The 18,024-nt window shown below is 45.8% G+C and overlaps 1 protein-coding gene across 2 annotated transcripts in view; it reads left to right on the forward strand.

Moving 5' to 3' along the window:
* Window positions 1–15,647: 15,647 nt before the first annotated feature.
* UGGT2 (UDP-glucose glycoprotein glucosyltransferase 2) overlaps window positions 15,648–18,024 on the forward strand; it is a 499,843-nt gene continuing 497,466 nt past the window's right edge. For both annotated transcript variants that reach the window (XM_040425306.1, XM_040425307.1), the window contains exons 1-2: window positions 15,648–15,962; window positions 16,368–16,450. In XM_040425306.1, the coding sequence (XP_040281240.1) occupies window positions 15,832–15,962; window positions 16,368–16,450 (214 nt within the window). In that variant the 5' untranslated portion in view covers window positions 15,648–15,831. The remainder of the gene's footprint in view (window positions 15,963–16,367; window positions 16,451–18,024) is intronic.

Genomic DNA, 18,024 nt, shown 5'->3' on the forward strand with positions numbered 1-18,024 from the left:
TTTGGCATTTGCCAGAAAACACCAAGATTGGCAAATTCACGCCCTGTGCTCTTCACAGATGAAAGCAGGTTCACACTGAGCACATGTGACAGAGTCTGGAGACGCCGTGGAGAACGTTCTGCTGCCTGCAACATCCTCCAGCATGACCGGTTTGGCATTTGGTCAGTAATGGTGTGGGGTGGCATTTCTTTGGAGGGCCGCACAGCCCTCCATGTGCTCGCCAGAGGTAGCCTGACTGCCATTAGGTACCGAGGTGAGATCCTCAGACCCCTTGTGAGACCATATGCTGGTGCGGTTGGCCCTGGGTTCCTCCTAATGCAAGACAATGCTAGACCTCATGTGGCTGGAGTGTGTCAGCAGTTCCTGCAAACCAAAGGCATTGATGCTATGGACTGGCCCGCCCGTTCCCCAGACCTGAATCCAATTGAGCACATCTGGGACATCACGTCTCGCTCTAGCCACCAACGTCACGTTGCACCACAGACTGTCCAGGAGTTGGCAGATGCTTTAGTCCAGGTCTGGGAGGAGATCCCTCAAGAGACCGTCCGCCACCTCATCAGGAGCATGCACAGGCGTTGTAGGGAGGTCATACAGGCACGTGGAGGCCACACACACACTACTGAGCCTCATTTTGACTTGTTTTAAGGACATTACATCAAAGTTGGATCAGCCTGTAGTGTGTTTTTCCACTTTAATTTTGAGGGTGACTCCAAATCCAGACCTCCATGGGTTAAAAAATTTGATTTCCATATTTTTTTTGGTGATTTTGTTGTCAGCACATTCAACTATGTAAAGAACAAAGTATTTCAGAAGAATATTTAATTAATTCAGATCTACGATGTGTTATTTTTGTGTTCCCTTTTTTTTTTTGAGCAGTGTTTATTAAAGAGAATAGGGCCCAATACTGACCCCTGTGGTACCCCACTAGTGACAGTGACCCACTCTGAGTGTGTACCATTAATAACCACCCTCTGTTTTCTATCACTGAGCCAGTTACTTACCCACATACAGACATTTCACCCCAGTACAAGCATTCTCATTTTATATACTAACATTTTATGTGGTACAGTGTCAAATGGAGAATTCAAGATATATGACATCCATTGATTTGGTCAAGTCTAGAACTTACCTCCTTATAGAAACTGATTAAATTAGTTTGACATGACCGATCCCTCATGAAGCCATGCTGATATGGCATTATTTACTTATTTTCCTTGAGGTACTCCAAGACAGCATCTTTTAGGCTAGTTTCACATTAGCAGCAGGGGAGTTCGGCAGGCTGTTTCGGCGTGTGAACAGCCTGACGGATCCGTCTTGCAGCTAGTTCACGTCTGCCCCCGGACTGCCACTCCGTCCCCATTGACTATAATGGGGGCGGAGTTCCGACGGCGGCACGGCGAGAGGCAGCCGGACTAAAAGTACTGCATGTCATACTTTTAGTCCGGCTGCCTCCGGAACTCCGGCCCCGCCCCCATTATAGTCAATGGGGATGGAGCGGCAGTCCGGGGGCACACGTGAACTAGCGGCAGGACGGATCCAACAGGCTGTTCACCCGCCGGAACAGCCTTCCGGATCCCCCTGCCGCTAATGTGAAAGTACCCTTAGAAAACCTTCAAACAGTTTACCCACGACAGATGTTAAACTTACTGGCCTATGGTTTCTGGGCTCCGTTTTTGGACCTTTTTTTGAATATTGGCACCACATTTGGTATGTGCCAATCTTATGGAACACTCCCTGTCAGTATAGAGTCCTTAAATATTAGAAATAAGGGTCTGGCTATGAAATTACATAATTCTCTGAGGATACGGGGGTGTATGCCATCGGGTCCTGGTTATTTGTCTGTTTTAATCTTTTTAAGATGCAGCTCCACTTCTTCCTGGGTCAGACAGGGCACTTTTAATGGGGAATTTACTTTTACATTCTGCATTTCATCTGACAGTTTATTTTCTTCAGTGAATACAGGAGAAAAAAAAAATTTGCTTTTTCCTCATCGCTCTTTGCAACTCCTTCAAGGCCGACACCTTCAAATTTATACTTTTTACCATTTATATGATTTAAGAATATTTTAGGGTTAGTTTTTACTCTCTTTGCAATTAATCTCCCGGTCTCTAGTTTGGCTGCTTTTATTTGTCTTTTACATATTCTATTTTTTTCCTTATAGTTTTTCAATACTTCCTCTCTACCCTCCTGTTTTATTGATTTAAATGCTTTCTTTGTCATTTATTGCTTTCGTTACAATTCTATTTATCCACATTGGGTTTTTCTTGTTCCTTAAACTTTTATTCCCATAAAGAGGAAAGAATATTTAAAAGAAGAAAAACTGCTACAAGAGGACATAGTTTTAAATTAGAGGGGCAAAGGTTTAAAAGCAATATCAGGAAGTATTACTTTACTGAGAGAGTAGTGGATGCATGGAATAGCCTTCCTGCAGAAGTGGTAGCTGCAAATACAGTGGAGGAGTTTAAGCATGCATGGGATAGGCATAAGGCCATCCTTCATATAAGATCGGGCCAGGGGCTATCCATAGTATTCAGTATATTGGGCAGACTAGATGGGCCAAATGGTTTTTATCTGCCGACACATTCTATGTTTCTATGTACAGGGAGTGCAGAATTATTAGACAAATGAGTATTTTGACCACATCATCCTCTTTATGCATGTTGTCTTACTCCAAGCTGTATAGGCTCGAAAGCCTACTACCAATTAAGCATATTAGGTGATGTGCATCTCTGTAATGAGAAGGGGTGTGGTCTAATGACATCAAAACCCTATATTAGGTGTGCATAATTATTAGGCAACTTCCTTTCCTTTGGCAAAATGGGTCAAAAGAAGGAATTGACAGGCTCAGAAAAGTCAAAAATAGTGAGATATCTTGCAGAGGGATGCAGCACTCTTAAAATTGCAAAGCTTCTGAAGCGTGATCATCGAACAATCAAGCGTTTCATTCAAAATAGTCAACAGGGTCGCAAGAAGCGTGTGGAAAAACCAAGGCGCAAAATAACTGCCCATGAACTGAGAAAAGTCAAGCGTGCAGCTGCCAAGATGCCACTTGCCACCAGTTTGGCCATATTTCAGAGCTGCAACATCACTGGAGTGCCCAAAAGCACAAGGTGTGCAATACTCAGAGACATGGCCAAGGTAAGAAAGGCTGAAAGACGACCACCACTGAACAAGACACACAAGCTGAAACGTCAAGACTGGGCCAAGGAATATCTCAAGACTGATTTTTCTAAGGTTTTATGGACTGATGAAATGAGAGTGAGTCTTGATGGGCCAGATGGATGGGCCCGTGGCTGGATTGGTAAAGTAAAAAACGGTTTGGCAGCACTACTGTCCCACATAAGGGAAAGCCATTCAGGAAAATACCTTGACGGTAGTGGTGCACGCAGATGGGGACCCTGGCTGATGATCCCAACGTCAGAATATATATACAAGAAATCCGCAGCACTCGTCAATGTATTTTCCTGAATGGCTTTCCCTTATGTGGGACAGTAGTGCTGCCAAACCGTTTTTTATATTGCATTTTGTGGCCTATTTTTGTGCGTGCACACTGAAGAACGGACTATTTGATGTACTTTTCTTGAAATAATTAATAATTTGTTTTTTTTTAAAAATGGCAACAGCGGGAAGTTCAGTCTATACTGATGAGGAAGTGATTAGGATCCTGGGGGAGACCTCTGGAGAAGATTCCTTCTTGAACAAACCCACGTCAGATTTAATTAAGCGGAAACTGGAACAAGAAAGAAAGATATGGGTTTCCCATGAACTCCATTTGTCGACACTCCGGGAATATTATAAAGTTGGGAGAATACCTAGGGGCCTTCGTTCTCATCTTAGACCTATCCTTTTGCCCAATAACAAGGAATTTTGCGCAAAATTTGAAATGATTTCCAATCGCTATTCCATGGACATCATGCTCCTGAATATGGAGTACTTACAGATAGAGCTGGAAGCTGATCAGAAACGCATTAATATGCTAGAGAACCAGCTGGACACTCTATTATCTGCAGCTGAAATATCAACGATTAAAGTTAAACTGGACATTGATTTGACAAAATACCGCAGTAATATAGAAACTACCAAACGACAAAAATGGCATCGAGACCTGGATGATTATATGAGAGGAGATGTTTACAGGAAGCAAACCATGGGACGGCAGAGGAATCAAACTACGCAATTTAAACCAAAACCTCGACGCAAGCCGCATAATGAAAGAACAGAAAGGGATATGACGGCCACAGAGTCATCAGAGGATTGCAGCGATGAATTTCCTTTTTTAGGACAAGGACCCGACCGGAGAGGGCGAGACGACAAAGGAGGGGAGGAACAAAACATAGGCGATGGAGGAAGTACCGTAATGACCAGATCCAAGAAACCCCCTGTGGGCCAGACCCGGACGGGACATTTGAACAAAATGAAAGAACAGGCCACGAGCAGACCGAAATAGATATGCTTGTGGTAAATATATCTTCGTTCACCTTTACCGAATCCGAATTGACTCTGCTCAATAAGGGCTTATCCTATTGCCCTACTATGTTTATAGACTGGTTTGAATACGAGGTTGATTTGTATATGTTTTTTAGACGTTTAAGGCTCAAAGGTTTTTTTTCTGAAAAGGATGGTAATATCACCAATGAGGGGAGGGGTGATAGGGATCACATTATGACCCTTAAAGAGTTTAATCTCTCATTAAAAAGTAGGTTCCAACCCCCGCCAAATATAGATGTTATTGAGGCCTATATAGCATTGGTCAAGAAAGGTATGCAAAAATTAAGAGAACAATCTCAGATTAGATTTAAATCTAATCTAACCAGGACAGAAAGAGAAACGCTTAACAAACTTAGCAATAGGGATGAAATAACCATTAAGCCCGCCGATAAAGGCGGAGCTATCGTCATCATGGATACGGTGAAGTATGAACAGGAGATACAGAGACAACTGGATGATGCCTCGGTGTATCGCCTCGTCGACCATGATCCTAAATTCGAGATTTCTCGCAAGATTAGGCTCCTGGTCGATGATGCATACGCCGAGGATATCATTGACAACTCATTACATGACTACCTTATCGTAGAGCATCCCGTGACACCGGTTCTGTACAACCTGCCGAAGATTCATAAGGACAGAGTTGATCCACCAGGACGCCCTATAGTGTCTGGGATCAACTCTGTCCTTTCACGATCGGCCATTTTTTTGGATGGAGTACTCCAAAAATATGCTATTGATGCAACGCATATGTGAAGGACACCACCCATTTCTTACTTAAGTTAAGGGAGTTGACATTTCAGCCAGGGGACACACTGGTCTCATTTGATGTGGTCAGTCTTTACACCAGTATTGACCATGACAAAGGACTTGAAGCAGTTAGGTATGCCTTACGCAACTCAGAGTATACACCTGTTATGGTGAATTTTATTCTGGCGTTGCTAGAGATCATACTAACGTGCAATTATTTTAAGTTTAAAGATCGATTCTTTGTGCAAAACAGGGGGACCGCGATGGGGTCTAATGCTGCACCGGTGTATGCTAATATCTACATGTCCTATGTAGAGAGCTCGTCTGTGTATCCATCCAGCTTCTTCAGTCAAGTGAGGGGCTGGATGAGATACATAGACGATATCTTTCTTATATGGACAGGCACTGAATCTGAATTGGAGGCATTTAATGAACATTTGAATAACATCCACCCAGCATTGAAATTTACTAGAGTCAGTTCCAAAACCCAATTACAATTTCTGGACACACTGGTGTGTGTACAGGGGGATGTATTGGGTACGGACATTCACATAAAGAATACTGATAAGAACAATATCTTGCAATATGACAGCTCACATCCACGAGCAATGATAAAATCGCTCCCCTATAGTCAATTCCTGCGAGTACGCAGAATAGTTAGTGATGAAGAAAGGGTGGAGGTCAGATTGCAAGAGATGAACCAAAAATTTATTAGGAGAGGCTATCCGCCACAATTGATGAACAAACATCAGGATAGGGCTCGTAGGATGGAGAGGGAAATGTTGCTCAAGAAAAATGAAATTAAAACACAGATACAAGCCAGAATCCCCTTTGTATCTAGGTACACAGCAATGAGCAGACAGGTTGCCACGGTGATCAGAAAAAACTGGACATTGCTTACTCAGGCATTTCCAGATACCCCAGAATTCAAAAATCCCCCCCTGTTTTCATATAGGAGAGGCCCCAATGTCAGAGATAAATTGGTACACGCAGACAAACCCCTGAATGCACAACAACATAAACAAACAGGATGTTACCCATGCCTAGGCTGTTGCCACTGTAATAACATGGCAAAAGGTAAAACATTTGTACATCCGCATACAGGGAAAAGATATGAGATCAGGCAGTTTTATACCTGTAATTAAACTCATGTTGTGTATATCCTTCAGTGCCCATGTGGGCTCCTCTATGTGGGGGGGACCACACAGGAGGTCAAAAAGAGGATTACACAGCACAAGTCCAAAATCCGCAAGGAAGCCCTGGACCTTCCAGTACCGGAACATTTCCACAAATTGGGACACAGTGTGTCACAATTAAGGTTCCAGATAATAGATGGAATACCACCACTTAGGAGGGGGGGAGATCGAGAAACCCTTCTAAAACAATTGGAACTTAAGTGGATATATAGGTTAAATACACGGGAACCAAGGGGACTCAACAGGGACTTCAACTTGGGGGTCTTCCTGTAAGGGATCCCTGTTTCTTTCACATAGTATAGATGAACAAACTCTTTTTTGTTTTTAGCAACTAAGTTTTGTGCCCAACAAAGGTTATTGTTGTGAGGATTTTATGTATGGGTTTCACTTAACACTTCTTTTTATATATTTATTCTTGTCCCCCCATAGGATGGACCTCAACGGGACTATCCCTGGTCCGCAAATTTTCCCATGCTGACCCCGTTTAACTCAGCCTGATATCTGACATTGTATGGTGCTTGGGTTTGGCAGGCGGTGGTAAGTGCATGACGTTGGTCCATGGCCACTGAACATATAATGATGCATGAGTGGACAGCCGCGGTGGGCCACCTGGACTGTTGTCACTTTGCGGTGATCGATCCGTGTGGTGCCCTTAGCGACTGAAAATAACCCTGAAAAGTGTATACATGTCTCATCTGATGTCACGGATGGGGACATGTACACTTTCATAAGGAGAAGTATGCATGGGTATGGGGTATCCTCAGGAAGGAGGGAGAACCGAGTGAAATCGGTATTCCACCTGGAGGAACCACATATAACATTTAGGGACTTGAACCCGTGATTTAATAGAGTTATTTTAAATGTTACTGCCTGAGGACCGATGACATTGACCTTTCCACCCACCGCCATTCACCCTTTCACTATCTATATAATGAGGAGGTAGTATGTGGGGTGATGCGGATGATCCAGCGGTTTGTTGTGTCAATAGCCGCGTCCCCATGGCAACTACCTGCGTCATGATTCGGGACATCTGGTGCGATGCCGGGAAGCACTTTTGCCTGTGGATATCGACAACAGATGACGCGATACTTGAAAAGAATTTTTCTATTGGCTGATGGTAGGCGGGCACGCATGCGCAGTGCGACTTCCGGGACGCTGAGTTCAGCGCGCTGTAAGAACATTGCGGACATGGGTTAGAACCCCGGGGACGTCACCTTAGGGTAGGAGACAATGTTATTTTTTATATAGAAGTGTATATGTTTATATGTCACTAAGATTGTTCACCATACTGGATTGGAAACAATCCTCATTATTATGACGATGTATATGTATTTGGATATAATTGGATATATCACCTCACCTGGGGAAGCGATAGCTCCACCCACTTTGTATGGTATAAAGCACACACAGACTAAATTCATTTTGTTGCTTGAGAAAGACCGGGTTAGGTCGAAACGTCGCACCATCTTGCTGTATATGGAATAAACCACCTTGGATTGGTAAAGGGCAGAGAGCTCCAGTCCGACTCAGACGCCAGCAAGGTGGAGGTGGAGAACTGGTTTGGGCTGGTATCATCAAAGAGGAGCTTGTGGGGCCTTTTCGGGTTGAGGATGGAGTCAAGCTCAACTACCAGTCCTACTGCCAGTTTCTGGAAGACACCTTCTTCAAGCAGTGGTACAGGAAGAAGTCTGCATCCTTCAAGAAAAACATGATTTTCATGCAGGACAATGCTCCATCACACGCGTCCAAGTACTCCACAGCGTGGCTGGCAAGAAAGGGTATAAAAGAAGAAAATCTAATGACATGGCCTCCTTGTTCACCTGATCTGAACCCCATTGAGAACCTGTGGTCCATCATCAAATGTGAGATTTACAAGGAGGGAAAACAGTACACCTCTCTGAACAGTGTCTGGGAGGCTGTGGTTGCTGCTGCACGCAATGTTGATGGTGAACAGATCAAAACACTGACAGAATCCATGGATGGCAGGCTTTTGAGTGTCCTTGCAAAGAAAGGTGGCTATATTGGTCACTGATTTGTTTTTGTTTTTGAATGTCAGAAATGTATATTTGTGAATGTTGAGATGTTATATTGGTTTCACTGGTAAAAATAAATAATTGAAATGGGTATATATTTGTTTTTTGTTAAGTTGCCTAATAATTATGCACAGTAATAGTCACCTGCACACACAGATATCCCCCTAAAATAGCTAAAACTAAAAACAAACTAAAAACTACTTCCAAAAATATTCAGCTTTGATATTAATGAGTTTTTTGGGTTCATTGAGAACATGGTTGTTGTTCAATAATAAAATTAATCCTCAAAAATACAACTTGCCTAATAATTCTGCACTCCCTGTATATACCTCTCACAATTAGATTTTCGGATATTCCATTTTGTGGCTGTATTTTTTTATTTTTGAGGACTTTGTCCCAGTTAGTTAGGCCTATGGCCTCTCTTAGTTGGCTAAATATACACTGCTCAAAAAAATAAAGGGAACACTTAAACAACACAAAGTAACTCCAAGTCAATCACACTTCTGTGAAATCAAACTGTCCACTTAGGAAGCAACACTGAGTGACAATCAATTTCACATGCTGTTGTGCAAATGGGATAGACAACAGGTGGAAATTATAGGCAATTAGCAAGACACCCCCAATAAAGGAGTGGTTCTGCAGGTGGTGACCTGACCACTTCTCAGTTCCTATGCTTCCTGGCTGATGTTTTGGTCACTTTTGAATGCTGCCGGTGCTTTCACTCTAGTGGTAGCATGAGACGGAGTCTACAACCCACACAAGTGGCTCAGGTAGTGCAGCTTATCCAGGATGGCACATCAATGCGAGCTGTGGCAAGAAGGTTTGCTGTGTCTGTCAGCATAGTGTCCAGAGCATGGAGGCGCTACCAGGAGACAGGCCTGTACATCAGGAGAAGTGGAGGAGGCCGTAGGAGGGCAACAACCCAGCAGCAGGACTGCTACCTCCGCCTTTGTGCAAGGAGGAACAGGAGGAGCACTGCCAGAGCCCTGCAAAATGACCTCCAGCAGGCCACAAATGTGCATGTGTCTGCTCAAACGGTCAGAAACAGACTCCATGAGGGTGATATGAGGGTCCGACGTCCACAGGTGGGGGTTGTTCTTACAGCCCAACACCGTGCAGGACGTTTGGCATTTGCCAGAAAACACCAAGATTGGCAAATTTGCCACTGGCGCCCTGTGCTCTTCACAGATGAAAGCAGATTCACACTGAGCACATGTGACAGACGTGACAGAGTCTGGAGACGCCGTGGAGAACGTTCTGCTGCCTGCAACATCCTCCAGCATGACCGGTTTGGCATTGGGTCAGTAATGGTGTGGGGTGGCATTTCTTTGGAGGGCCGCACAGCCCTCCATGTGCTCGCCAGAGGTAGCCTGACTGCCATTAGGTCCCGAGATGAGAGCCTCAGACCCCTTGTGAGACCATATGCTGGTGCGGTTGGCCCTGGGTTCCTACTAATGCAAGACAATGCTAGACCTCATGTGGCTGGAGTGTGTCAGCAGTTCATGCAAGACGAAGGCATTGATGCTATGGACTGGCCCGCCCGTTCCCCAGACCTGAATCCAATTGAGCACATCTGGGACATCACGTCTCGCTCTATCCACCAACGTCACGTTGCACCACAGACTGTCCAGGAGTTGGCAGATGCTTTAGTCCAGGTCTGGGAGGAGATCCCTCAGGAGACCGTCCGCCACCTCATCAGGAGCATGCACAGGCGTTGTAGGGAGGTCATACAGGCATGTGGAGGCCACACACAATACTGAGCCTCATTTTGACTTGTTTTAAGGACATTACATCAAAGTTGGATCAGCCTGTAGTGTGTTTTTCCACTTTAATTTTGAGGGCGACTCCAAATCCAGACCTCCATGGGTTAAAAAATTTGATTTCCATTATTTTTTTTTGTGTGATTTGGTTGTCAGCACATTCAACTATGTAAAGAACAAAGTATTTCAGAAGAATATTTAATTAATTCAGATCTAGGATGTGTTATTTTTGTGTTCCCTTTATTTTTTTGAGCAGTGTAGTTTTTTTCAAGTTTGGTATTTTTGTTCCTACCTGAAGAAACACTCTTTTAAATGACAACTGGAAGGTTATTATTTTATGGTCACTATTTCCCAGGTGCCCCCCAACCTGTTGCTCTTTCAGGTCTATTGGTTAATACTAAGTCCAGTATGGTTGTCCCTCTTGTCGGGAAAGGTAATTGTCTTTGGTTATTGGCAAAGTTCTCAGCTTTTAACATCGGCTTGAGGAATTAGCTAGTTTTTTCAGTTGCGTATCATTTTGGTGCATTTTCTGCAGTGATTTTTGTATTTATATATTTTTTTATCTGCACAATGTACCATTTTGTGTAAGATGTCCTTGTGGTGCATGTGGTCCGCCCCAGCATCCTCCATTGTACGCATTTTTTGCTGGGGATTGCCGTTATCTGCGGACCGCATGCAGAGGAATTGCTCCCCCGGTTATAGATACGCTACAGTGTTTGGGTTTGGAGCATTTCCACACGTTTAGGCCCCTTTTTTCTTTATGTGTATGGAATGAGCCACTTTATTTTGTTGGTAACGTTCTTTTGCACCTGGTAACTTCTGTGTCACATGGTCTGTTGTGGATGCGGCTCACAGCTTTATCCTACCTCACAGTGCATTGGTGATACCACTATGGAGACATGTAAGAGTCTAGCTGTGAGATGGTTTCTAGCAATGTTCAGACACTGTTCACACATCACGGGTAGTTTAGTGGTAGGACCCCATGCTTGCTGAGACACCGTGATGTGGTGCATGAGGGGCTCCGATATGTTCCTGACTAGAAGATATTGGCAAAGTTCTCGTCTTTTAACATTGGCTTGAGGAATTAGCTAGTATTGTCAGTTGCATATCATTTTGGTGCATTTTCTACAGTGATTTTTGTATTTATATATTTTTTCATCTGCATAATGTATCATTTTGTGTAAGATGTCCTTGTGATCCGCCCCGGCATCCTCCATTGTACGCATTTTATTGCTGGAGATTGCCGTTATCTGCAGACCGCATGAGGAGGAATTGCTCCCCCGTTTATAGACATGCTACAGTGTCTGGGTTTGGAGCATTTCCACCCGTTTAGGCCATTTTTTTCAATGAGTTTTTGTCTTTGGTTATTGCCAAGAACCTGTTTCCTTTATGAGATGTACAGGTTTCAGTTTCCCAGTCTATATCTGGACAGTTGAAGTCACCCATAATAACAATCTAATTATGATTTGACACCTCATCTATCTCGTTTAGTAGCAGATTTTCTGTGGGCTCTAGTATAATAGGTGGTTTATAATAAACTCCTATTAGTAATTTATTATTGTTTTTGCCTCCATGTATTTCTACCCACAGTGACTCCACATGGTCATGTTCCTCACTTATATCTTCTCGGACTGTGGGCTTTAAGCAGGACTTTACATAAAGGCAGACCCCTCCCCCTCTCCGGTTTTGGCGATCCTTTCTAAACAGACTGTAACCCTGTACGTTAACTGCCCAGTCATAGCTATCATCCAGCCATGTCTCAGTTATTCCCACTATGTCACAGTCCTCCTCACACATCACTAATTCCAGCTCCCCAGTTTATTAGTCAGGCTTCTGGCATTAGTATACATACATACATACATACATTTAAGAGGTTTATGTATATTTTTTACCCTACACCTTTCCTTCTGAACTGTTCTAGTCCATCCATCCATTTCTCCCCCAGTCCCATTACCTTGCCCCCGGTCTCTATCTTCCCCTCCTATAATGTAGTTACCCTTACCCCCAGTCCCTAGTTTAAACACTCCTCCAACCTTCTAGCCATCTTCTCCCTCAACACAGCTGCCCCTTCCCCATTGAGGTGCAGCCCATCCCTACGATAGTAACAAAAAGAAATCAGCCGGCACTCACTCAGTGGACGCCGCACGGGATAGGAATCAATCTCCACTTGAAGTCCAAAAGAAATCCCAGGAGTCGTGTCTTGTATAGTCGTAACAGGTCCTGTTGATAAAGGCATTTTTGGCGAAACGCGTCCTGGTTGTAGGACATATTGATTTGATGCAATAAAACATTACGACTATACAAGACACGACTGCTGGGATTTCTTTTGGACATCCCTACGATAGAGCCTGTGGCCAAGATAGAAGTCAGCCCAGTTCTCCAGGAACCCAAACCCCTTCTTCCTACATCAGTTCTTGAGTCACTTGTTAACCTCCCTAATCTCCTGCTGCCTTTCTTGAGTGGCTCGTGGTACAGGAAGTATTTTGGAAAACACTACCTTTGAGGTCCTTGCCCTAAGCTTGCGACCTAAATCCATAAAATAATTTTTAAGGACGCTCCACCTACCTCTAACTTGGTCATTGGTTCCAATATGGACCATGACTGCTGGATCTTTGCCAGCCCCTCCCAGTAATCTGTCAACCCGATATGATACTGTATCAGCTCTTTACTGGGGTTTTCAGTTCATATGTAGCCTGTTAGACTGCATGTCATCTGATCCAGAATAAAGTGAATGTAAAAATGAAGCTTGCTCTTGCTCCAGTTTGGAAAGATTTCACCCTACATCCTGTCACTGCAAGAAGCTTTACTTTACTGCAATCTATTTCAAATGTCATAGAGCCAGAAAGAACAGTTTGCACTGTGAACAGAAAGCAATCAAATTGTGTGGTCATAAAGAATATAATGCTGCTCAGAAAACTCAGTGCCACGATAATGACAAGGAGATAGAACTGAGAATAATTTAGATGTGATGTCTTTACCACTATCATTGAACCATACAGTGATTAAAGCAATGACTAGAGGCTTGTAGTGATGAGTAACCCAAGTCTGGATTTTTATCCAACCTGTCTACACTCTTCACTTCAGATATTTTGCAAAGCGGCTGCACAGTTAGTTCAGTAATATCCCGAAGACTTATTGTCCACAGATTACATTTGAGAGTTTTCTTTCATGCCACAAACAACCTCGCAGCATCAACAATCACTGCAATTGGTTGGCGTTTTCACCGGCTATTTGTAGCAACGTATAGTGAAAAGTCCCATCCAATTTGGTGGCAGCAGGTTGCCGAAATGGAGACGATTTGTGTTGTGTAGGAGACCACAAATCACCTTTATGTTACAAGTGGTCATTGGTGGTGGCACCATACCTCTAAGGGCTGGGATTGGTTACGTTGTCATACCAACCTATCACTGCACAAGAGGGGCTTATAGAATAATGTAACCCCTCTTTAAGGCCCCAGTCTAGCCAGGAACAGCATTCACTATGTGGCTTGCCACTCCATTGTTGTGCTGTGGTCTGCTGCAGTGTGTGATTCTTGCTGTGACTATCACCTGCAATATTCCCAGGATCCTAGCTACCATTCTCCCAATTCCTCTCCCTTTCCCCTATTCACCCCTATGGCCAGTGAGGGGGAAGAGCACCTTAAATCCCTGTTGGCTACTTCCGCCAGTGATGATGGACCCTCAAGAAGGCGCCCTAGGATAACAGCTGAGGCAGGGAAGCCAACGTGGTTCGTGGGCTGCTCAGGAATCCCAGCTGATTCTACAGGCCTCACAAACACTTGATGTTTTTTACTTTTCTGTTTACGTTTTGTAAATTTTATAGTGGTCCAAACTAATGGATATGTGCAGCAATTTATTGGCCAACATAAAACGTCTTGCACTGTTGTCTTAGTGCAACAGCACCACCCAGGTCTTACACTTCGTTACTTCATTGCACAGCACCACCTACTGTTGCCTCAGTGCACAGCATTACCCAGGTCTTGTCTTGCACCATGTTGGTTTTGCATCCTATGTCCGACTCTGGTGCCTCAGTCTACAGCACCTCCTGGGTCTGGCGCCTCAGCGCACAGCACCTCCTAGGTCTGGCTCTGGCGCCTCAGCACCTCCTAGGTCTGGCTCTGGCGCCTCAGCGCACAGCACCTCCTAGGTCTGGCTCTGGCGCCTCAGCACACAGCACCTCCTAGGTCTTGCTCTAGCGCACAGCACCTCCTAGGTCTTGCTCTAGCGCCTCAGCGCACAGCACCTCCTAGGTCTTGCTCTAGCGCCTCAGCGCACAGCACCTCCTAGGTCTTGCTCTGTCGCCTCAGTGCACAGCACCTCCTGGGTCTGGTACCTCAGCGCACAGCACCTCCTAGGTCTTGCTCTGTCGCCTCAGTGCACAGCACATCCTAGGTCTGGTGCCTCAGCGCACAGCACCTCCTAGGTCTTGCTCTGTCGCCTCAGCGCACAGCACCTCCTAGGTCTTGCTCTGTCGCCTCAGTGCACAGCACCTCCTAGGTCTGGTGCCTCAGCGCACAGCACCTCCTAGGTCTTGCTCTGTCGCCTCAGCGCACAGCACCTCCTAGGTCTTGCTCTGTCGCCTCAGCGCACAGCACCTCCTAGGTCTGGTGCCTCAGCGCACAGCACCTCCTAGGTCTGGTGCCTCAGCGCACAGCACCTCCTAGGTCTGGTGCCTCAGCGCACAGCACCTCCTAGGTCTGGTGCCTCAGCGCACAGCACCTCCTAGGTCTGGTGCCTCAGCGCACAGCACCTCCTAGGTCTGGTGCCTCAGCGCACAGCACCTCCTAGGTCTGGTGCCTCAGCGCACAGCACCTCCTAGGTCTGGTGCCTCAGCGCACAGCACCTCCTAGGTCTGGTGCCTCAGCGCACAGCACCTCCTAGGTCTGGTACCTCAGCGCACAGCACCTCCTAGGTCTGGTGCCTCAGCGCACAGCACCTCCTAGGTCTGGTGCCTCAGCGCACAGCACCTCCTAGGTCTGGTGCCTCAGCGCACAGCACCTCCTAGGTCTGGTGCCTCAGCGCACAGCACCTCCTAGGTCTGGTACCTCAGCGCACAGCACCTCCTAGGTCTGGTGTCTCAGCGCACAGCACCTCCTAGGTCTGGTGCTTCAGTGCACAGCACCTCCTAGGTCTGGTACCTCAGTGCACAGCACCTCCTAGGTCTGGTGCCTCAGCGCACAGCACCTCCTAGGTCTGGTGCCTCAGCGCACAGCAGCAGCCCTCATGCCGTTCGTGTTCCCGCCATAGACCAGACGGCCCCCAGGATGTACGTGTCACAATCCCCCAGCAGCTCAGCATCAGCCGAGTAACGGGTTCTGGAGGCTGACAGCTGCCGCACGCTCATTGGCTACAGAGAAGAGGATAGCGGCTCGTCGCAGCCAATGAGATAGCGCGGCTTGACGTCACGCAGCCAGGGTCTTTCACCGCTGCCTGGGGATCCCGGAAGCGGCTTCAGTTTGAGTGCGGGGATAGCAGAGCGGAGACAGCGCTGGTGCAGGGGCCCCTACTCTATGCCGGCCCTGTGTGTCTCTGTCCGGGGTATCTCCACGGAAGTAGCCGGCTGCCACTGTTGCTTTTCTCATTGATCCCAGTGTAGTGAGTGGCTGCAATGAGTGCCCTGCACACAGTCTGCCTCCTCCTCTGTGCCCTCTCCTGTCTCAGTGCCCAGGCTGCAGCCAAAGGAGTGACAACAAGCCTAGCTGCCAAGTGGCCAGAGAGCCCCCTGTTACTGGAGGCCAGGTGTGGTAACCTGAGGCACATGTCCCATACTAGCCACTGTCAGGGCAGGGGTACACCGATGCTCTGGCCATAGAATAATGTGTGCAGATGTAGCAGAGCTGGGACTGCGTTAGTTTACATTGATAGGTTTTCACGTTTGTCAAGAAGCCAATGGTTGTGTTCGGTTCTCAGATTATTGCATAGAATGAGCGAGAAAACTACCGCCATCGTTTCAGTGTAGTAGTTGATTGCACCCGTAACGTCTGCCGAGCAGCTTTATCCAGATTGAAAGCGATGTGCCAGGGCGGGCACAATCCAGACTGCCGTCTTTTACAGTTTATCTGTTGTATATTTCCAGGGAGCCATATTATTTGTTAGTCTGCTGGTTTGATAAGCGTCGCCATTTACATTTTCTGTCCATTTCAGTGAATTCATTGCCGAAGAGGGAAATGACAAGTTCTGGCAGTTTTTGGGGACGGTGCAGGAGGTAACCATCTATAAGAACAAGGGTAAGTGAAGCATTATCAGTCCACTCATTTATGTACAGCTTCTGACAAAAGTGAGTACACCCCTCACATGTCTTATTGTATCTTTTCATGGGACAACACTGAAGATCTGACACTTTGATACAATGTAAAGTAGTCAGTGTACAGCTATAACAGTGTAGATTTGGTGTGCCCTCAGAATAACTCAACACGGCCATTAATGTCTAAACCGCTGGCAACAAAAGTGAGTACACCTAAGTGAAAATGGCCAAATTGTGCCCAAAGTGTCAATATTTTGTGTGGCCACCATTATTTTCCAGCACTGCCTTAAAACAGTTGTCTCCTCATGGACAATGGGGGCATATATCGCTAGGATATACCCCCATTGTCTTATAGGTGCGGGTCCCACCGCCGGGACCCGCACCTATATCGAGAATGGAGCCCTGCAAGTGAAGGAGGGCGCACTGCGCATGCACAGCTGCCCTCCATTCATTTTCTATGGGGCCGGCGAAAATAGCCGAGCCTATTTCCTTCGGCTCCATAGAAATGAATGGGAGTTGGGGCCGCACATCCGTGGTAATCTCCCATTCACTTCTATGGGGAGAATGCTTGGTGGTGGCCGGACCGGAGTCCTCCAGCCACCACCTTGCGGGGCTCCTTTCTCGATATAGGTGCGGGTTCCAGTGGTGGGACCCGCACCTATAAGACGATGGGGGCATATCCTAGCGATATGCCCCCATTGTCCATGATGAGACAACCCCTTTAACTCTCTTGGGAATGGAATTCACTAGAGCTTCACAGATTGCCACTGGAATCCTCCTCCATGATGACATCCCGCAGCAGGTGGATGTTAGAGACCTTGAGCTCCTCCACCTTCTGTTTGAGGATGCCCCACACTTTTGTATTCACTCTTGTGAGATACTGTATTTTGATGCTGGATGAGTGTGAGGGTCCTTCTGTAGCATCTAGAGCTCACCCCAAACTGACTGGTATTTGTGTATTAGGTAGGTGATATAATGCACATTCTCCTTATAAATAAAAAAAATTATTTATATATATATATATATATATATATATATATCTCCACATACAAAATGACATGTGGTGCGGGTTTTCAAGTAACATAGTATATAAGGCCGAAAAAATTTGTCCATCCAGTTCGGTCTGTTATCCTGTAGTTAATCCAGAAGAAGGCGAGGTAGAAGTCAATTTTCCTCACTTAAGGTTAAAGAAATTACTTCCCGACTCCAATCAGGCAATCAGAATATCTCCCTGGATCAACGACCCCTCTCTAGTAGCTATAGCCTGTAATATTATTACACTCCAGAAATACATCCAGGCCCCTCTTGAACTCTTTTAGTGAATTCACCACCTCCTCAGGCAGAGAGTTCCATAGTCTCACTGCTCTTACCGTAAAGAATCCTCTTCTATGTTTGTGTAGAAACCTTCTTTCCTCCAGACACAGAGGATGTCCCCTCGTCAGTCACAGTTCTGGGGATAAATAGATGATGGGATAGATCTCTGTACTGACCCCTGATATATTTATACATAGTAATTAAATATCCCCTCAGTCGTCTTTTTTCTAAAGTGAATAACCC

The sequence above is a fragment of the Bufo bufo genome, chromosome 3, assembly GCF_905171765.1.
Source record: "Bufo bufo chromosome 3, aBufBuf1.1, whole genome shotgun sequence".
NCBI lineage: Eukaryota > Metazoa > Chordata > Amphibia > Anura > Bufonidae > Bufo > Bufo bufo.